Here is an 18,785-nt window from a genome sequence, read left to right as displayed (position 1 = left end):
GAGCCCGACTCCTAAGGGGCGGCAGGTCTGGCTCCCCTCCAGGAAAGGCCGGTTTCTGACCCCCACCCCCTCTCTCCATAGGTACGAGTTCGGTCCCGCCATCTTCATTGGCTGGGCCGGGTCTGCCCTGGTCATCCTGGGGGGTGCGCTGCTCTCTTGCTCCTGTCCCGGGAGTGAGAGCAAATCTGGGTACCGCGCACCCCACTCCTACCCCAAACCCAACTCTGCCAAGGAGTACGTGTGACCTGGGACCCCCTGGGCCGGCCTGGCAGCCTACCGTGCGCCCAGGTAGCTGAGCCGGCCGTGGGCGGGGTGCGAGCAGAGCAGAGGCCCGGCACCCCTGCGCCCGCACAGTGTACAGTTCCCCCTTGGGGGTTGGGTGAGGGACACAAAAAGGGGAGGGTGTGCTTTTTGTACAGGAATAAAAAAGTAAGTTTTGGAAAGTAGGCTTTTTTTGTTCCCCTTTTGGGGCCTCCTGCTTTCTTCCGACCCAGATCTTTGCCGGGAGCCCGGAACCTTCCAGCACACCTGCCTCGGTTCACAGCAGCACATAGCGGGGACCAACGGTGTGTGAGGCCCTCCCCGTGGCACTGTTTCGTGGTCACTTGGGCCCCAACACTGTTGACTCCCAACGACTCAGGCGCCTGGCTTCCCCGCCTTCCCATCCTTCAGCCCCTTCCGCCCCCGCTGCTCTCGGGAGGCAGCAACCAAAGTTTCCTTTATGGTAAAAAAAAAAAAAAAAAAAAAGACTTTATTAGGCTGGGAGGGGAGGGGTCTCTGTTCTCTCACCTTACCCCCTCTGCCTCCTCCCACTTTTTGTCCTGCCTGGAAGCTACTTCCGGACTCGGGTAACAGGGCAGGACCTCCAGACAGAGGAACAAAGGTGGGGCAGGGACAGGGTCAGGCCATGGCAAACAATGAAAGGATGGCTGTGGGTCCAAGGTCTTCCTCTTCCCTTCTGACTCCAGGGTAGGCAAGTCTGCCCGTCAGACGTCCAGGTCATCATCCGGGTCTTCTGGGTCCAGGTCATCGTATGCGTCTGGCTCGTAGAAGATGTGGCCGGCGGCCTGGCCGGGCCCGGAGCGCAGCAGAGCCTGCTGTCTGGGGGGAGCGGTGCGGGGGCGGGTGCTGGGTCCTGCCTGGATACTCTCTCCCCGGTGATGGACTCCCTCCTCTTTGGCTTCCATGTTTTCTAGGTCCAAGCCCCTTTCTCTTGACTTCCGTGTTTACTTAGGCCCCCGCGCCTGCCCCCTATAGCGGGATAGAGCCCGGCCCCGCTCTCCTGACGTTCTTAGCAGCTGCAGGGCAAGGATCCTGGCGCAGTCTTGCTTCACCCACCCACGCACTGGGCACAGAACAGGCACTTACCGAAGCCGTTACTAACCTGTCTCTGCCACACCCAACCTGCTTCCTGCCCTCCCAGTAACACTGCGCCTAGACGGGGGCAGGGCCACCCCCCGCCCCCCGGGGTCTGGTCTGGCTCAGCCCAGACCCGACTGCTCTGTGACCCAAGGCTCCGATGGCGAGAAGAAAGACACAAAGGCCCTTTAGCCTTGTTGGGGCAGGAGTGGGGACAGAACCACTCCCCAGGCTTGTCTCTGGACATGGACTTCAGCCCCTATAAAGTCTGAGGTTAATCAATAACTTGGGCCCCACCTCTCAGGCCCAGATGCGGGGCTCTAGGCAGGAACCCAGGCGTCCGGCCCCCAACCTTACTTTTCGGAGCTGAACTGGAATGGCAGCGTCAGGCTATCCTTGGCTTCTCTCTCGCGCTTGGACAGGTGAAGGTTAAAGGTCAAGTGGGTTGTGGGGTCCACCTGCAGGTACAAAAGATGCTGCCACGGTTGCGTGGCTGGATCCCTGACCCCAGCCCCACCGCCGGCAGTTTTCAGGCTCTCCTTTCACCAGACCCCCAAACTCCATCCCCTGTGCTGGCCCTGACCCTGAGATACCAGGGGCAGGTGAGGAACTGGGTGGCGCTCTAGCGGGGGTCCCCCTTGGAGATCCAGGCTCAAGTCAGGCAGGATGGAGAACCACAGAGTCTGGGGGGGAGAAAGAGTATTAACAGGTTCTTCCCACCCCACCAAACAAACCAAAGAGAAGAACTGTCCCCCCAGCCCCCATCGTGAATGTAACCACTTTCAGCTCCTGCCCTTCCCTTCGGGCCCTCCCTCCAAGCTCCAGGTGTGCCATTTCTTGGAAGACGAGATCTCTTGGTTAAGCTCACAGGATCTGAATCAGGCAATCCTGAGTTCAAATCCTGGCTCCAGTACTTACTCTCTGTGATCCTGGGGGAGGGGATAACGAGGCAATCCACCCCCCAGGGCCCAGGGAGGTTTAGGAGGGAAAGGACACAACGGAGACACAGGGAAGTGCTCAGTCACATCAGCTTTCTCACTGTCCTTCCCGCCAAGACTCCCCTTCGGTCTGACCCCCACCCCCAGAGCTCCCTGGGGTTCTCCTGACCTCGTGGCTGGGGCGCTGTCGTGGCCTCCGACAGAGGATGTGGGCCGAGGCCTGGCCCGCTGTCCCGCTCAGGGTCACCTCGGCCTGGGCGAGGCTGCTCAGCGCTCCCTGGGGGCCCGGGCCGTGGAGCTCGCCGTGCAGCAGGCCCAGCACGCGCACCGGCTCCACTGCCGGGCCGCCACCTGCAGGGGCGACAGTGTGGGTGCATGGGCAGTGGGGGACATTCAGGGAGGAGGCCGGGGAGCCCCTCGGTCTGTCACTGCTCCGCCACAATCCGCACTTCCCCGCTGCAGAGCCTCCTTCTGCCCTCCCCTCCCAGCGTGCATCTGAGCCAGGCCTAGGCTGACTCCAGTCCTCAGAGCCCCTGCCGCATGGCCCCCTGGGATGGAGTCAACCCCTTCCTCCTGCGTCTTACTTTCCAGCCTCATCTCTTACAAAACTGAACTACTTGCGGCTTTTGAAACTTGACCGCCATCCCAATCAGCGCCTTTGTCCCCTCCCGCTGGCTCTGCCTTCTGCCTCTGCCTTCTATGGGGCGCGCATGCGTTAGGCACTCGCTGTGCTAAATGCTTTCGGGTTGGATCCTTGACCCTCCATGTTTGACCTAAAAGAACAGTGATTCCAAATTTTTTAAAAATGTTTTATTTATTTTTGAGAGAGAGAGAGAGAGAGACAGCTTGAGCAGGAGATACAGAATCTGAAGACAGGCTCCAGGCTCTGAGCTAGCTGTCAGCACAGAGCCTGACAAGGGGCTCGTACCCATGAACCGTGAGATCATGACCTAAGCCAAAGCCGGCCGCTCAACCGACTGAGCCACCCAGGTGCCCCAAGAACAGTGATTCTAAATGGTCCATTCCAGGTGCCCCAGGGGCTCGATTGATTAAGCACTGGACTTCGGCTCAGGACATGATCTCATGGTTTGTGAGTTCAGCCCCACATCAGGCTCTGTGCTGACATCTCAGAGCCTGGAGCTGCTTCAGATTCTGTGTCTCCCTCTCTCTCTGTCCCTCCCCCACTTACACTCTGTCTCTCTCAAAAATAAACATTAAAAAAAATCAAACAGTTCATCCTAATACCATAAATTCTCTCCTCCCCCCAATTCTACGGAGTAAACTGAAACATTGAGCAATTTGAGCACCTTAATACAAAGTTGGGTGGCCGACTGCATGGTACATTCTAGAACCCACAGTACACTACAGGGCTCCTCCCAGGGCCCCTGATCTGGCCAAATCTGCCTGGCTAACCCTTTCCTCTTTGAGAGACTTCTTTCCTTAGGGCACTCTGTGTACGTTCCTCCACCATCCCGGCTCTCATCACACTGTCTTCCAACTGCTCACTTGTCTGTATCCTTTTGTGGGGCTCTGGGCTCCGAGAAGACAGAGGCCTGACCAGTCAGTCGTCATGTGCCCGTTACCTAGAATGGTGCCTGACACATGGCATACGATTCCTATTTGCTGAGTGACTGAATGAAACCAATGAGAAAGAACGACCTTGGAAGAGGAAGAAACGCATGATTGGTAGATGGCGTTGTGGAGGAGTCCGGAACTAGAATAAGCCCCAAGGAGACGGAATAAGGCCCAAGTGGTGATCCCTACTTGTGTTCTTTCTCAGGAAGGCAAGGGGCTCGTTCCCGGGCAGGGGAAGGCATGTGAGGAGGCGTGATGAAGGCGGCCTCACCTGGGCAGGCGTGCTGGCGGCCCAGGGCACAGAGGGCCTGGCAGAGTGCAGCACAGGGGAGGCGGAGCAGCAGCCAGCTCAGCGAGTCGAGCGCCATGGTGACAGGACCAGGACCCGCCCTCTTGCACATGGCCTGCAAGGCTCCCAGGGGCCCCCCCGGAAGGGCTTCCCCAGTCCGTGACCAGTTGAGAGGATCTCTGAAGAGGTCATGGTAAACCAGCCTGCGGAAGGAAAACAGGAGACAGCTTATTAACACAGCCCCTCCCTTTGCTCTTGAACTTCACCCTGTGATCTCTGTGGCTCTCTTTGACTTAAAGTTAACACTGACAGAGAGGAGCACGTAGAGAGCACAGACTTGGGTGTCAGGAAGCCCTGAGCTCCAAGCGCGGCTTTACTCCTATGCCCAAGGTCACCTAACTGATAAACTACTTATCCGAGAACGGTTTGTTTGTAGAATGATTGCACGGACACCAACCGCTGGTGCTTTAGAACAATCCTTGACACACATGAAATGCTTGGTAAATGTTAGTTATCATCACCATCAAGCGTTTCCTGAGTGGAGCCTAACTCGTATCACTCCCTGGAGGAACAGGGAAAGGACAGGACATGACTCAGGGTTCCTGCTCCTAGGACAGTTTAGAGAAGATCAAGAATTAGGTCATGGGGTACTAACTATAGATAAAATAGCACCACAGGAAAGGGGAGGCTGGTTAGAAATCCTGGGATCGGATTCACGGTGGCCAAAACTGTTCCCAGACACCTCCATTCTATCTTCTGCTTCTCTCGTAAATGTCACCTTAGCAGGAAGCAGCACTTCTATTATCACGTGATCTGATAAAAATCAGAGCTGAACACAGATGTGAACTACTGAGCTATCTAGTCTAGGAAGTAATCTCTCTCATCCAGGCACACAGGTGAGTTCAGGAGGCTCCTGGGCTCTATTCCACATCAGTCTTTAACTTCTGGACAGTCTACCTGCTAGAGTCCTTTTACTTTCCCCCTAAATTCTCCATGCTTGTTTACTGCTACTGTCTTTAAAAAAAATTTTTTTAATGTTTTATTTACTTTTTGAGACAGAGAGACAGAGAGGGGGAGGGGCAGAGAGAGAGAGGGAGACACAGAATCCGAAGCAGGCTCCAGGCTCTGAGCTGTCAGCACAGAGCTCGATGCGGGGCTCGAACCCAAGAACAGGAGATCATGACCTGAACCGAAGTCGGAGGCTCAACTGACTGAGCCCCGCAGGCGCCCTGCTACTGTCGTAAGGCAGACTGCTGTCATCCCTATCACCTTTCCCTAAAGTACATTAGAGACCACGTCTCATTTATTGTGCCTGTCACAGCATGTGGTTCAGAACTGGTGCTCAACACACACACACACACACCCTGAGTGAACCTGATTACCGCAGTAGCCTTCCCTCCTGGTCTGTCTCCAGGCTGCCCCCTTCCAACCCATCCTCCACACTGGTCACTGGAGTAGTCTAACGGTATGAGGTTATCACTCTCCACTCACATGTTGAAATGATTGTCACTGCCTTTGGGATGACATCTGAACTCATTTTCATGCTAAGACCCTGTGTTATCTGTCCGGTCTCGGGATGCTCTTCCACCCACGGTCAACAATCATGCCTTCCCTATGCCCCCACTTTCGCATACGCTGGTCCCTTTGCTTCTAGAACAAATCACTCAGTGGCTTGGAGACACTGTTGATGCAAATCTGGAATTCGCGTCTAGACTAACCATCACCAGATTCTGAATACCTCAAAAGACAGAACGTGTTCATTCCTACCCCCCAGTACAGCTTCTGGTGCGAAACTATACCGTCAGCCTTTTATTAAGCTCCATTTCCCTCTGCTTCTATGGCCCCTGCTTTGGATTCTCCATTAACTCGCCACTCATTTCTCTTACGAATCTTCGCCTCCCGAAAGGCCCGTATCCATTTCTTCCACGAACATGCTGGAGAGCAGCTTCCTTGGAGGGCCCCACCCAGCAGACGCTCTCCCAATCTGTGCTTACCGGCTGCTGATGCTGGAGTCAAAACCTTCACGAAACTCTTCCTCGCTCACTTCACAGCCGAGGATGTGGACCTGCTCCCCACTAAGGCAAAGATGAAGGAGCGTGTCACAGACCTGGGCCGGGCCTCCCTCTCGGGGGCTTGGGGGAGGGGGGGGCTGTGGGATACTCACCCCAGCGCAGCTTTCCGGATAAGCGCCTTCAAGAGACTGCGCCCCTCCCACTCCACGGAGTCTGGGGAGAGCGAGGGACGGATAAGCAGCGTGAGAACGCTGACGGTCCCGTCCTCACCGGCCCCTGGTGACCACCCCTCGCCGGTGGCACGCGGCTCCTCCTCTCCGCTGCCGCCCCTTGAGCCCGGCTCGCAACCCCCGGCGCCTCTGGCCCTCACCCCGCAGCAGCACGAGGCCGCGCAGAGCCAACACCGACTCCATCTCCAACTCGCGGCCCGGCTCGTCGCGGGCGCCCTCTGATGGCGTCACCGCCCGATGCCCCGCCCCTTCCAGGTGAAAGGGGCGGGGCGTCCACGAGTCCTCCCACAACCGGGAGCCGGTCCGGTCCGGAGTGAGAGGTGATTATGTCCACTATCCCAGGGGGCGCTCACGCGGAGGGGCCCCTCCCGAGCTCCGGCGCACAGACGCAGGACATTTTTGCCACGACTGTGGCCGGAAGAGCCGTTGGGGCAGTTGACGGCGGGAGGGATGGGCGGACTCACGAGCCCGTCTGACGGCCCGAATCTCTGGGGCGAGTGACGTCACCTAGCCCCGCCCACACCGCTCAAGGCGGGGCCCCGCTTCGACCCCGGGGCCCGCCCCGCCGCCACCTTCCGCGCTTGCGCGATATTGCGACCTGGTCGGGAGCACACTCAGCTTTCCCCTACTCGCCTTCATAGACCGGGGAGGGGGAACTTCAGTCCCGGTGAAGCGAATACACGTCACCACCGGAAGCAGTGTCAGAGGGGAAGAGGAGGGGGGAAGAAAGGAGGAGGGAGCCCTTAGGGCGGTAAAATGGCGCCTGTCAGAGTGGGAAATCCAGCTGCAGAGGCTGCAGAGGGTGCAGCCCCGCTTCCCAGCGGCTAAGGCACCCCCGACTTCGGGGAGGGGGAGGCCGCTCCGGTCTAGCCATCCGCGCCCTTCGGCTCCCCCTCCCCCGCCTTCCCGGCTCCTCCGCCCAGCCGGCTCGTTCGCCGCCACCGCGGCCCTTCGCGCGCCGCAGTCCCCGCCCGCCCTTTCCCGCGGGCAGCCCCCTAACGCGCCTGCGCAGCGGGCCACCCTCCGCTTCCCCTTCCCCTCCCCCTTCCTTCTCCCTCCCTCCCTCCCTCCCTTCTCCCCTTCCCCCTCCCCCACTGCCCCCTCCCCCAATTCTCCATCCCCTTCCCTCTTGGTCTCTGAGGACCCCATCCTAGCCCGGCCCGTCTCGGCCCGCGACCTCCGCGAAGCCGTCGGTGCCACTCCCCGCCCATGTGGGCCCCCGCGGGCTGCCCACGCCTGTCCCCCAGCTCCCGGTTCCGCTGGGCTTTCCCCTCGCGTGGGGTGGCTTTCTGAGCCGCCCGCTCCGTGCCCCTCTCTGCAGCCTTTCCTGCCACTCGGGGCCCCCGTTCCCCCTCCCGGAGGCGGGGGGCTGCCCCCGGGGGACTGGCGGAGCTGGGCCGCGGGGGCCCCGGGGCCGGCGGTGCCGGGGTCATCGGGATGATGCGGACCCAGTGTCTGCTGGGGCTGCGCACGTTCGTGGCCTTCGCCGCCAAGCTCTGGAGCTTCTTCATTTACCTTTTGCGGAGGCAGATCCGCACGGTGAGCCGGGGTGGGCCCTGGTGGCACTGGGAACCACTGTCAGCGGTGCTCACGGGTTTGCGGAAAGTGTCGGGCCTCTGGGCTTCGGAACGGCGTCCTGGCGGCAGCTTTTCCCGTTAGAGGGTTGGGGCACCCTTAGCTGGACATGGGGTGGGATGGGGAGGGGGGAGACCCTTGTCGGACAACCGAGATGGGTGGGCTAGTCGGAGACTGGATGTGGCAACTCTTCGGGGCCGGGTGGTGGGAGGGGCGCCGTTTAGGAAAGCTGGAGTTGTGAGACCAAGAGGAGGGGAGCACCTGTTTGATGGCCCCGGCTCTGTCGGTTTGGGCCTGTGACGGACCCTTCTGATACTAGGAGCCTCCATGTGTGTTAGGTCTGGGAACAAGGGAGAGACGGCTTATGTGGCAGGGTAGGGGTGTGGGTGGGAGAGCATACATGACAAACATGGGTGGGAACTTGGGAGAAGCCTTGGGTGTGAAGGAGAAACCTCTGCCATCCGCTTTACAGGGACTCCTCCAAAAAGGGCCCCCAAAACTTACTTCATAGTGTGGGCATCCGAGTTCACCGAGGCCCTGGCACTGAGAAGGACGGCTTTATGTTGGTCTCTAGGGACAGAAGCATATCGATGTTTGGGGGTCTGTGGGAAGTGGTGCTTGAACCCGAGGGCAAGCTTGCTTCTCCAGGAGACTCCAGCTTTGAGAGGGGTCCTGTGGGCAGGGAAGACTCTGCAGGTGCCCAGGTATCTCTGGGTTCCCTCCCCATGAGCTCTCCAAGGTCAGAGCTCCCAGAGGCTAACTTGCTGTAGCCAGTGTGCTTCTGTGTTGTCAGCACTGGGGAGAATTGGGTAAGCTGATGGGCGGAAGTTCTCTGGCTGTGCTCTTTGGTGTATGTAACATCTGCAAGGTGCCAGAGTCTCCAGGGAGCCGTGGGTGATGGTGGTCGTGGGTGACTTGCTGACCCGGGGGAGTGGGCCCTGCCTCAGATTCAGTGTCTCCTTTACCGGTCAACGCCTTCCGCTTCCTGATTCAGGGTGAGGGTTGTTTCTGGGTGACCGTGGTGGTAGGCAGGGCTGTTTCTCTGAAATACATTGGGAGCCCGGAAGACTTTGGGGTCAGAGATGCTGAGGTGTGTGTGTGGGGGGGGGGGGTGGCTCCTGGGGTTTCCTCTACATGTGGGCCACTGTTCTGTCTGCCCAGGCTCTGAGCACACCCCCTTTCGCCCCTGAAATTTCTGTCCTGGATGTAGGGAGTACCCTCCAGAGGCTAGCTTTTCGCAGAATTGCTCCCCCCTGGGCAAGCACTGACCCCACAGCCTTTTGTCTTCCCTTCCCTCCCTTCCAATCCGGCTTCACCCCCCACCCCCACCCCCTCGCTGGCAGATGCTTGGGAGCATTCCCTGCGTGCCCAGCCTATGCAACCCGAGATAGCAGCCAGGACACCCGAGCTTCTGCGGCCCTCATCCCGCTGCAGGGAGGAGAGAAGGGCAGGCGCCTTGGCATTCGGGGCACAGGGCCCTGTGGTTTGCAAGGGGAGAGCCTGGTGCTGGCGAGGCTGGGGCCTAGGGATGGACTGAAGTCTAGAAGAAAAGGGCAGAGGAAAGGACCGCCAGGCTCCTGTGGAAGAGAACTGAGTGCTAGAAACAGGAGCCTCTAGAGACAGCTCAGAGGAGGTGGAGGGTTGGGGTGGTGATATCCTTGTCCCCTCCTGACGTCCCTCACAGTCTTTAAATCACTCTGGCCTTCTTGCCACCCTAGCCGGCAGGCTGGTGGGCGGGGCCTCCCGGTGCGCCTTGTTCTGAGTACCGGAATAAGGAGGTAGCACGGAGGGCGGAGGTTCTCTGCCACTTGTGACTTGGCCGGTAGAGACAGAAATGGACAGGTGGCTGGTTAAAATAGGCCTGGTGGCCCCCAGCCAGAGGAACTTAGCTGACCTGACAACCCCTGGATTCCCTCCTTGTCCTCCATTCCCCTTAGGTACCCAAGGACCTCCTGTCCTAATCCCCCAAGTGATGGGAGTTGTCACGAAGGATCCGGGGGGCGGAAGTGGGAGGGGGGCGCGTGTGTCTCTGTTCTTGCGAGCCGGATGGGATCTCGGGATGGGATCTCGGTTGAGAGGGAAGGTTTCAGGTCAGCCTGCCTGGCAGCGGCCCGGCTTCTCCACTGCATCCGCTCTGACGTTAACCACCTAGCCTGTGAGTGTCCTGGGAACATGGCGGGGACTGAGCGCTCTCGCCAGGCTTTCATTCTAACTGGGGGGACAAATGACCAAGTAAAATAATTGCTAGTCTGGTGTGGCTTTACACAAGGCATTCACCTGGCTAAGCCTCGGTCTCTCCGTTGTTAAAATAGACCCGGTGATATTGCTGTTCTTGTTGTTAGTATAATAGGATTGTTGTTACACTTCTGAGAATTAAATGACGTAATTGCCAATCACCTCCTTGATGCCCAGCATATGGTAACCGTTCCTTTGTCAAGATTTCCTTGTCAAGAGTTCTAATCCTCTATTGCTGTTTTTAGATAATTCAGTACCAAACTGTCCGATATGATATCCTTCCCTTATCTCCTGTATCCCGGAATCGGCTAGGTGAGTGTGCTGGCTGGGAAGGCTCTGGAAGGTGCGGTTGGGCTCCAGGGGCGGGCTGGAGGTTGGGGGTGTGACCCCTTGCCGCTGTGGTCCAGCCCAGGTGAAGAGGAAGGTCCTGGTGCTGGATCTGGATGAGACACTTATCCACTCTCATCACGATGGGGTCCTGAGGCCCACCGTCCGGCCTGGAACGCCTCCTGACTTCATCCTCAAGGTGTGTGGGGGTGGGAAGTGATGGGACTGTCATGTCTGTTACTCCGCTCAGACCTGGACTTCCTTTCCCGGTCCCAGAGCGTCTCGTCCCTGTCCCCATCCTCTGGCACCGGCGGCAGCAAGGAGGAGGGAAGCCGGCAGTGGGGGGTAGGGAGCAGTGGGGGTGGGCGGGGTGTGTGTGGTGGGTAGGGGTGTGTGTCCTTCAGGCCTGTGCTCTGGTGCTCAGGCACCCCCGGCCCTTCCCTGTTTCTCTACAGGTGGTGATAGACAAACATCCCGTCCGGTTTTTTGTACATAAGAGGCCCCATGTGGATTTCTTCTTAGAAGTGGTGAGTTTGGGGGGCACTGGGGGGGCTCAGTCTGTTGAGCGTCCGACTTTGGCTCAGGTCATGATCTTGTGGTTCACGGGTTCAAGCCCCACGTCAGGCTCCGTGCTGACGGCTCAGAGCCTGGAGCCTACTTTGGATTCTGTGTATATGTCTCTCTCTCTCTCTCTGCTCCTTCCCTGCTCACTCGTTCTCTCTCTCTCAAAAATAGACATTATTATAAATAAATAAATAAGTGGTGAATTTGTAGGAGCTGTGGGGAGCCCTGTGATGAAGGACCGGCTTTAAAGCTGTGGGCAGCGCTTGGTCAAAGTACAGGGTGAGGAGAAAGCAGGTGTGGGTGGTCAGAGAGGGGCGGTTTTGGCCGGTCAGACCGTGGCTCTCGGGAGTTTGGGTTCGTATGTCGTGCTGCCATTCTGTTCTTCCACAGGCTTCCTGGTCGTCTGTTCTTGCATCTCTGAATCTTTAAGGTGTATGAGGCCTAAGGCTCTGAGTTTGGCAGCCTTCGAGTGTCCTGTCCTCAGAGACATTTGATGCTCTAGAAAGGCCTGAGGGACCAGGCGGGAGTCTGGGGGCGGAGAATTGTGTGTCTAGAGGAAGAATCAGTTCCTCTGACCCCACCGGCGCCCCGGTCCATTTCAGGTGAGCCAGTGGTACGAGCTGGTGGTGTTCACGGCCAGCATGGAGATCTACGGCTCCGCAGTGGCGGACAAGCTGGACAACAGCAGAAGCATTCTCAAGAGGAGATACTACCGACAGGTGAGGCCGGGAGCGGGCTGGGGCGGCAGGGGGTTTGAGGCAGTTTCCTTGGACCGGGACTTTCTGGGGGGGGTGAGGGGAGGCGGAACCCGCTCTGTGGGACTGGGCTGCCCATGGGCGTGGCCGGGACCGGGGGCCCAGGCCCCTCCTGACGCCGGCGCGGCCCTCCCCGGCAGCACTGCACTTTGGAACTGGGCAGCTACATCAAGGACCTCTCCGTGGTGCACAGCGACCTCTCCAGCATCGTGATCCTGGACAACTCGCCCGGGGCTTACCGGAGCCACCCAGGTGGGGAGCCGGTGGCGAGTCTGGCAGGACCGGGAAGTGGTTCCGAGGACATGTTTTTAATGCTGGGGCTGGGAGTCTGGTTCAACGTAGGTCAGGACGCCAGGTGGTTCTGTCTTCTAGCAGACACCCCACCCCCTTTCCCCACTTCTCCATCTCACCGGTCACATTGCTCATATCGCTTTGCTTCAGGTGAGACACGGTAGCAGGAAGTTTGACCAGAAGCCTCACATTAACGCGAGACGTGCTGACAGAAAGCTAATTTTATCTTGGGGGTGCGCCTGGGTGGCTCAGTTGAGCATCTGACTCTTGATTTAGGCTCAGGACATGATTCCAGGGTCACGGGATTGAGCCCAGCGTGGAGCCTGCTTGGGAGTCTCTCTCTCCCTCTGCTGCTTTCTCTCACTTGCATACATCCACCCCATCTCTAAAAAAGATGGGAATGTGAATACTTTTTTTTTTAAAGTTTTATTCTGGAAGACGAAACAGGAAGGTTTAACTTGGGTTGCTAGCTTTGGGTGGGTCAGGGAGAGCTCGGTACATATTTTAAGCTGACCAGAACAGGTACTACATTCGATCCTAGCCAAAAGGCCAAGAAGTGATTCGGTACATATTTTAAAGTAACGAACCCCATTTTCCCAAATAAAAGAAAAATCAGCCTGTCTCTTGAATCCTGCGTTTTTTCTCACATGCGCTTGTTTTCATCTGCTCTAGACAATGCCATCCCCATCAAATCGTGGTTCAGTGACCCCAGTGACACCGCCCTCCTCAACCTGCTTCCCATGCTGGACGCCCTCAGGTAAGGGAAGCGAGACAGATTGCCGAGGAAAGGAGGTGGGGGACCCCAAGAGGGAAGGAAAATTGGTCCTATTGGACTTACTTATCTCTTTTCTCCCAAGAACTTAGCATTTGAACCCAGGTCTCCTTACAGTAAAGGCCATCGCTTGTAGCTAGTAGGTCTTAGGCAATCCGGACCTCAGTTTCATGTGAATATGGTGGTGGTCTCTGCACCCCATCTCCAGGGAGGCGCCCCCACAGCAGTGTTGTGAGGCCCACAGCTGGAAGGACTCCACCAATGCCAGTTCTTGTCACCCCCAGGTTCACCGCTGACGTTCGTTCTGTGCTGAGCCGAAATCTTCACCAACACAGGCTCTGGTGACGGCCGCCGCCCCTCCCCCTGCGCTGAGGTGGGGGGGAGAGGGCGGGTGAGCTCTCTGGACGCCGTTTGATGGTGAGGACTGCCTGGGCAGGACCTGCCCCTCCCGCCCCTCTCTGCCCAGGGAGCCCGGCCCTCCGCATGGAGTCTGGACGGACACATGGGCCGCACTCTGAAGCAGCCTCACTCTGACTTGGGGTTCACACTCCCTGGAAGCCCCAGACTGGGACATAGCGGAGGCTGTGGAGAGCCCAGACTGTCTGGTGGAGACCAGACCGGCCAGAATGAGAGAGAGACGTTCGGTAATCTGGGAGGCTCAAAGAAAAGCCAAGCCAGCTTTGTTGTGATTTGATTTTTTTAAAACTCTTGTACAAAACTGATCTAATTCTTCACTCCAAGGGCTGGGCTATGGGTGGGAAACTGGGATTTTGGGCCACTGGATTTTCCCCAAACTTGTCCTCCCCACCCCCCCTTACTTTTCCTTCCATTTTCCCTTCTTCCTAGACTCCCTCAGACCTGTAACCAGCTTTCTCTCTCTCTCTCTTTCGGTCTTCCTTTTTTTCTTTCCTCTCTTTTAAACCATGCATTATAACTTTGAAACCAAAGCTGCCCTAGGTCCTTCTCTGGGGGTTGGGAGATGAAGGGAGGAGTCTTTGTTCATATCCACCCTGTTTCCTAAGCAGGGGATTAAGAGGGTCGGGGCGAGGTGCTGGTGGCTTTGGGGAAAGGAGTAGGGAACCTCCACATCAGGTGCTTTGGCGAGAAGGGTCTTGGGAGACTGGATGGGCGCCCCGGTGTGGAGTGGGAGAGCGCCCGGGTGTCCTGAAGGAACCTGGCCTTCAGGGCTGGAGGACGCGGCAGTGTGGCAGCGGGAGAGACCGGAAGCCAGACAGGCGAGACCTTGCCTGGGGGCCCGACGTGGACACGCCCGGCGGCGGGGGACCCTAGCGCCCACCCCGCGCCAGCCTCCGGCCCCGCCCCCCGGCGCCCCTCCCCCAAGCCCCTCCCCCCGCGGCCGGCTCTACTTCCCCCGGCCGCCACGTGACGCTCCGCCCTTCTCTGAGATCACATGATTGTCGCCGTCGCGGTGCCGAGTGTGTTCCTCCGCGCTGGCGTAGTCCCTATCTTTCGGACCTCCTCTCAGGTCCCTATTGGTCCACTCTTCCCTGGAACCTAAGTCACCCGTGCGTTTCCCCGAATGTGTCTTTCGTTTCTGTCCTCCCTCATTTCCGGAGACCAGCCCCTCTACTTAGGTACTACTTTGTTTTGGTGTCAGCTGCCGCCGTCGGCGTACCAACGCGTTTTGCGAATAGCTACCCTTGTAATTCTCTCTGCCTCTTTTTCCCCCTCCGCTTTACGTTATTCCCGGAAGAATTTTTCGGAGAACCGAGTCTCAAATTACAATTACCGGCTTTTAGCCCTTGTCATCCCCAGCCTCGTGGGGGAAGGTCAGAATGTGGGTTTTCGGTTATTCTCGACCATAGGACTAGCCAACCACCTTTGCTACGCCGTCTGCGTAGCCCACAAGTTGATTCCAAAGCGATTACGCAGACGGCGTGAGGGGGGGGGCGGCTAAGGGGTGGTGTTACGCTGGCGGCGTTATGGCCGCTGCGCTGGTGGCGTAACGTAGCTGGCGGGGCGGCCCCGGACCGTCGTGGGTGGGGTTGGTGAATAGGGAAGTGGCGCAAGTTCCAGGATCGCTCCGCTGAATCCGCCCGCGCGTCGCCGCCGCCGCCGCCGCCCCCCGTCCCGGCCCCCCCCGGGTTCCCTTAGCCCAGCCCGGTCCAGCCCGGTTCCCGGGAGGATGAAGTTCGTGTATAAAGAGGAGCATCCGTTCGAGAAGCGCCGCTCTGAGGGCGAGAAGATCCGAAAGAAATACCCGGACCGGGTTCCGGTGAGGACAGGAGCCAGGGCCGAGGGCGCGGGGCGCTGGCTCTGACGCCACAGCCTGGGTTTGGGTCCGGCCAGGCGGCGCGGGCGCCGGACTGCCTGCTGTGGCGGGCTTGGGAACGGGCGGGAAACTGCTCTCCCCGAGCTCGGAGGTTGAACACTGCGCGGGTAGCGAGAGAGGTGGGGTGGGGGGACGCAGATGGGAGAGTGAGACCCCGGGGGTTGGTGTACGAGGCTGCAGGGGGGTTGACACCTGAGCTGCTGGTGGTCTGTCCCCGGAGCCAGCTAGGATTTTGAGCGTGAGGCTCTAGGCGGCCCACTCGAGTCCTCCCTGCCCCATCAGGAGAGTTGTTTATTATGACGCCCTACTGCGGGATCGATTTAAGGGAGTTCAGCACGGTGGGGTCAGGATCTCTGCTCAAGGCTGTACCGCGTGTTCAGAAACAAAGAAAAACGAGCCAGAGAGATTGGGGTGCTAGGAATTTTAGCTACTTGAGTTTCGGACAGGTTTGATTGTGGGGCCGTACACCTAATAGTTGCTAATTTTCGTCTTCCCTTCATCAGGTGATTGTAGAAAAGGCTCCCAAAGCTCGGATAGGAGACCTGGACAAAAAGAAATATCTGGTGCCTTCTGATCTCACAGGTGGGGACTTGACCCAGTGCCCGAGTTTGCTTCCTCTGGGTGGCCGGGCACCTCTGTGGGAAGAGGTTCCACATGGCAGATGCTCTCTCTTTGAGGGCATTTGCGACCTTTGGGGCTTCATCTTGGCCTGTCTCTTTGGCAGTTGGCCAGTTCTACTTCTTGATTCGGAAGCGAATTCATCTCCGAGCTGAGGATGCCTTGTTTTTCTTTGTCAACAATGTCATTCCGCCCACCAGTGCCACAATGGGTCAGCTATACCAGGTATGGCTACTGGGGCGCGTCGAGGCTTCGCAGAGGTGTTGGAAGAGCCGGAGGGGAAGGAATGTGAAGTCGGCGGGTCCTGGACTAGCCGGCTTGTTTATCTTTGGCCTCAGAATTTCAGGGTAGTCCTGGGCAGAAGCTTTGGACAGGCAGTGGGAGGAGACAAGGGAGAGGAAGGTGAGGGGGAGCGACATTTCTGACCCTAATCTTCCCCAGTGTCCTCCCCGTTCCAAGGCAGAGAACAGTGGGAGATCTTTTTGCCCAGGACTGGTGCCAGGGGTGATGCCGCTTGGCTGCTGAGGCCTGAAGCAAGTGAGGGAGTGAGTCAGGACAGCGTTGTTTTCGGAGGGGGTCTTCATCAAGAATGGGCTTGTGAAGAACGGGGAGGGGGCAGTGGGTGGTTCAAGTCCCGGTCGCGCGGCCGCCGGACAGCCAGCATTCTCTGCTTCCACCCCAGGAACATCACGAAGAAGACTTTTTTCTATACATCGCCTACAGTGATGAGAGTGTCTACGGCCTGTGAAACTGCTGCCCCCGAGGTGGGGGGGTCCCGTTCTACAAAGAGAGAGGTGGCCCCCCTTCCTTGACCCAGCTCTCTTCCAGGCCACCACCACCTCCCTTCTTCAGGACCTGCACTTCCTAATGTTCGAGGCTCCTCTCCAGCCCTGCTTCGTAGGAGGGTTCATGGGGAGGTGGCTTCTCGGATCTCTCCTTTGTCCCCTTTCTCTCACCACCTTCCCCACTCCGCTTTAGACATCTCAATTGTCTCTCTGTCACATCCAGTGATTGCTTTGGTTTCTGTTCCCTTTCTAACTGCCCAAGGGGGTTCAGAACCCCGATATTCCCTTCCTTTCAACTACCTTCTTTTTTGGGGGTAGATGGAAGGGACCGAAATTGTGGGGGGAAGGTAGGAAGCACATCAATAAAGAGGAAACCACCAAGCCGAACTGGGTCTTGCTTTGTGTTGCTTCCCTCCCTTTTTCTTTTCAGTTGTCCCCAGATGGGGAAAGCTGCAGTTGAAGGGACAGTAATATATTTTGGTTTACTCTGTTAATGTTGGGTTTTTTCCTGGTGTGTGTGTGTGGGGGGGGGGTGTTTCTGCTGTGTTGGAAGGAATACGGAGTATCGCTTCATAAAACCTTAGTTTTACATACCGGTCTTTTAGGTCTAGATAGAATTGTTTTTGTTTTGTACACCGTGAGTTCCTGTGGACAAAGTTTTAAAGTACCTGCTTTAAATAAATACCTCCCAAGTTTATTACGGCCTTTTGGACTAGGGAAGAGATTGTCGCGTGTGGGAGCTGGCCAAAGGACTCTTGTCCTCCCTTGCGTCCCACTTGGCCAGACTTTGTGCCAGTGTGTGGAATTCAAGGCAGGAGGAAGACGGGAGGAGGGAGCCATTATCATGAGGAGGACTTCATCCCCCAGCAGTCCTTTCTCCCTCTGGCCGGAAGTGGGGCGGTCCCCCGGAGGAGAAAGAAGCCGCAGAAAGAGGCAGTATGGTGGCCGAGAGTTCTAATCCCTTCTTTTCCTTCTTTCTTAGTCCCGCCCAGCCTACATTTCCCAGGAGCCTGCGCGCGCTCTTCCGCCCTACCCTCTGCTCCCAATCTCCCCGCCACTCCCCGGGGGAGGGGAGCGGACTGGTGCGCCTGCGCCCATCCTTGGCTTGCTGGGAACTGAAGTTCCAGAGGCCTATGCGGTCCCTTTTCCGCTGCTCCCAGACGGACTACAAGCCCCTTGATGCATTGCGCGTCAGCGCCCGCGGAGGGAGGAGGGAGAGAGGAGGAGGGAAGGAGGGAGGGAGGAGAGAGGAGGAGGAGGGAGCAGGCGGCCGGCGGCGCGGGGGGAGGGGGCCCGGTCCGGGAGTGCGGGAGGCAGGGGTAGAGGGAGGTGGCGGCAGCGGCTAGCGGACTCGAGTCATTACTGGGCCGAGGCAGACACCTCTGTGGAGCGAGGCAGTAGGAGCACCGAGCACCGGAGGCGACACCGGGATCCCCGGCTCAGGGGAGGGGGGCGCCGGACCGGGAGGAGGGGAGGGGGCGATGCTGGAAGCCATGGCGGAGCCCAGTCCCGAAGGTGAGCTCTCGACCGGCGCGGAGCGCTGAGCCGGTGGGGGGCGGGCGAGGAATCAATTGGCAAACTTGGAGGTCGAGCCCCGGAGCCCGGCGGGGGAGCGCGGGGAGGGGGTCGGGGGCCTGCCCCTGGAGGCTGGAGAGCGGCGAGTTGAGAGACCTTGGTGAAAGAGGAGTGGGAGCCCGGGCTGGGGGGTAGTTGTGAGATCAGACACCGTGAATGTGTGTGGGGGGGTGGGGAGCGGGCACTGGAACCCCGGAGCTCCGGGGGTTAGGGGCCGAGAGGGCCTCCAGCACGTTGGGGCCCTGAGGCCGGGAGGTTGGGGGAATCCGGGGGCCGGAGAGTTTTTGAGGAGGGAGGATGTGGAAGAGGACTGAGTGAGGAGCCCGGTAGTTCGCCGAGGTGGGGGAGTTTGTGGCGGTGGTGCCGGAGCTCCGGGTAGTTGCCGCCGGAGAGAGCCCGGTGATTGTTGGAGGGGTGGGCAGATAGTTGTGCGGAGAAGAGGGGGTCTGGGTATTGTCTGCGGTAGAGGGACCTGTACAGGGCGGGTAGTTGTGGGGAGAGCGAGCCGGGAAGCGAAGAGAGCCGGGTAGTTGTAGGGGCGGTGGGGCGGGGTGTGGGGGGGGTTGAGACCGGCGAGTTGCGGGGGGGGGGG

The 18,785-nt window shown here is 58.6% G+C and overlaps 5 protein-coding genes, 1 long non-coding RNA gene and 1 other non-coding gene across 9 annotated transcripts in view; 4 read left to right on the top strand and 3 right to left on the bottom strand.

The window, feature by feature from the left end:
- The window catches only part of CLDN7 (claudin 7), a 1,213-nt gene extending 767 nt beyond the window's left edge, over window positions 1-446 (top strand). Inside the window, exon 2 of the mRNA XM_029928784.1 lies at window positions 4-446. Coding sequence (XP_029784644.1) covers window positions 4-244 — 241 coding nt within the window. The 3' untranslated portion in view covers window positions 245-446. The remainder of the gene's footprint in view (window positions 1-3) is intronic.
- Window positions 447-741: 295 nt separating this feature from the next.
- Window positions 742-6,902, bottom strand: ELP5 (elongator acetyltransferase complex subunit 5). Its single transcript, XM_029928508.1, has 8 exons — window positions 6,544-6,902; window positions 6,326-6,386; window positions 6,156-6,236; window positions 4,144-4,364; window positions 2,467-2,648; window positions 1,953-2,042; window positions 1,717-1,817; window positions 742-1,101 (listed from the first exon to the last, which is right to left on the bottom strand). The coding sequence occupies exons 1-8, from the start codon at window positions 6,584-6,586 to the stop codon at window positions 987-989; spliced, it is 894 nt and encodes a 297-aa protein (XP_029784368.1). The 5' UTR covers window positions 6,587-6,902; the 3' UTR covers window positions 742-986.
- A 589-nt stretch (window positions 6,903-7,491) lies between these two features.
- CTDNEP1 (CTD nuclear envelope phosphatase 1) lies at window positions 7,492-13,869 on the top strand. The gene is made up of 8 exons (XM_029928515.1): window positions 7,492-7,942; window positions 10,459-10,525; window positions 10,621-10,739; window positions 10,996-11,067; window positions 11,707-11,823; window positions 12,000-12,111; window positions 12,823-12,907; window positions 13,207-13,869. Exons 1-8 carry the CDS (start codon window positions 7,841-7,843, stop codon window positions 13,265-13,267), a joined length of 735 nt encoding a protein of 244 aa, XP_029784375.1. The 5' UTR covers window positions 7,492-7,840; the 3' UTR covers window positions 13,268-13,869.
- Window positions 7,611-18,785, bottom strand: part of LOC115282484 — a 15,150-nt gene continuing 3,975 nt past the window's right edge. The window contains exons 6-7 of one of the 2 annotated variants that reach the window (XR_003904647.1): window positions 8,483-8,548; window positions 7,611-8,318 (exon numbers count right to left, since the gene is read on the bottom strand). This is a non-coding gene — a long non-coding RNA (uncharacterized LOC115282484). Of the gene's footprint in view, window positions 8,319-8,482; window positions 8,549-15,621; window positions 16,198-18,785 lie in introns of those variants that run through there. The other variant, XR_003904648.1, reaches the window with a different exon arrangement.
- On the bottom strand, window positions 12,514-12,711 carry LOC115283147. The gene has a single exon (XR_003904951.1). It is a non-coding gene; the product is annotated as a U2 spliceosomal RNA (small nuclear RNA).
- Window positions 14,955-17,005, top strand: GABARAP (GABA type A receptor-associated protein). Its single transcript, XM_029928553.1, has 4 exons — window positions 14,955-15,158; window positions 15,719-15,797; window positions 15,940-16,058; window positions 16,516-17,005. The coding sequence occupies exons 1-4, from the start codon at window positions 15,069-15,071 to the stop codon at window positions 16,579-16,581; spliced, it is 354 nt and encodes a 117-aa protein (XP_029784413.1). The 5' UTR covers window positions 14,955-15,068; the 3' UTR covers window positions 16,582-17,005.
- Window positions 17,914-18,785, top strand: part of PHF23 (PHD finger protein 23) — a 4,503-nt gene continuing 3,631 nt past the window's right edge. For both annotated transcript variants that reach the window (XM_029928493.1, XM_029928489.1), the window contains exon 1: window positions 17,914-18,133. In XM_029928493.1, the coding sequence (XP_029784353.1) occupies window positions 18,100-18,133 (34 nt within the window). In that variant the 5' untranslated portion in view covers window positions 17,914-18,099. The remainder of the gene's footprint in view (window positions 18,134-18,785) is intronic.

The sequence above is a fragment of the Suricata suricatta genome, chromosome 17 (assembly GCF_006229205.1).
Source record: "Suricata suricatta isolate VVHF042 chromosome 17, meerkat_22Aug2017_6uvM2_HiC, whole genome shotgun sequence".
NCBI classification, from domain to species: Eukaryota; Metazoa; Chordata; class Mammalia; order Carnivora; family Herpestidae; genus Suricata; species Suricata suricatta.
This window is presented reverse-complemented; position numbering and strand designations above follow the sequence as displayed.

Bases quoted from the DNA above. Each gene is read 5' to 3' on its own strand.
- ELP5 (XM_029928508.1), bottom strand. From the start codon at position 6,586: ATGGAGTCGGTGTTGGCTCTGCGCGGCCTCGTGCTGCTGCGGG. The intron at 2,649-4,143 runs GTGAGGCCGCCT...TCGCCCCTGCAG, and splicing joins CCGCCAGCACGCCTGCCCAG to GTGGCGGCCCGGCAGTGGAG. The intron at 1,818-1,952 runs GTATCTCAGGGT...TTGTACCTGCAG, and splicing joins CAGTTCCTCACCTGCCCCTG to GTGGACCCCACAACCCACTT.
- GABARAP (XM_029928553.1), top strand. From the start codon at position 15,069: ATGAAGTTCGTGTATAAAGAGGAGCATCCGTTCGAGAAGCGCCGCTCT. The intron at 15,159-15,718 runs GTGAGGACAGGA...TCCCTTCATCAG, and splicing joins AATACCCGGACCGGGTTCCG to GTGATTGTAGAAAAGGCTCC. The intron at 15,798-15,939 runs GTGGGGACTTGA...TCTCTTTGGCAG, and splicing joins GGTGCCTTCTGATCTCACAG to TTGGCCAGTTCTACTTCTTG.
- CTDNEP1 (XM_029928515.1), top strand. From the start codon at position 7,841: ATGATGCGGACCCAGTGTCTGCTGGGGCTGCGCACGTTCGTGGCCTTC. The intron at 10,740-10,995 runs GTGTGTGGGGGT...GTTTCTCTACAG, and splicing joins CTCCTGACTTCATCCTCAAG to GTGGTGATAGACAAACATCC. The intron at 12,112-12,822 runs GTGGGGAGCCGG...CATCTGCTCTAG, and splicing joins GGCTTACCGGAGCCACCCAG to ACAATGCCATCCCCATCAAA.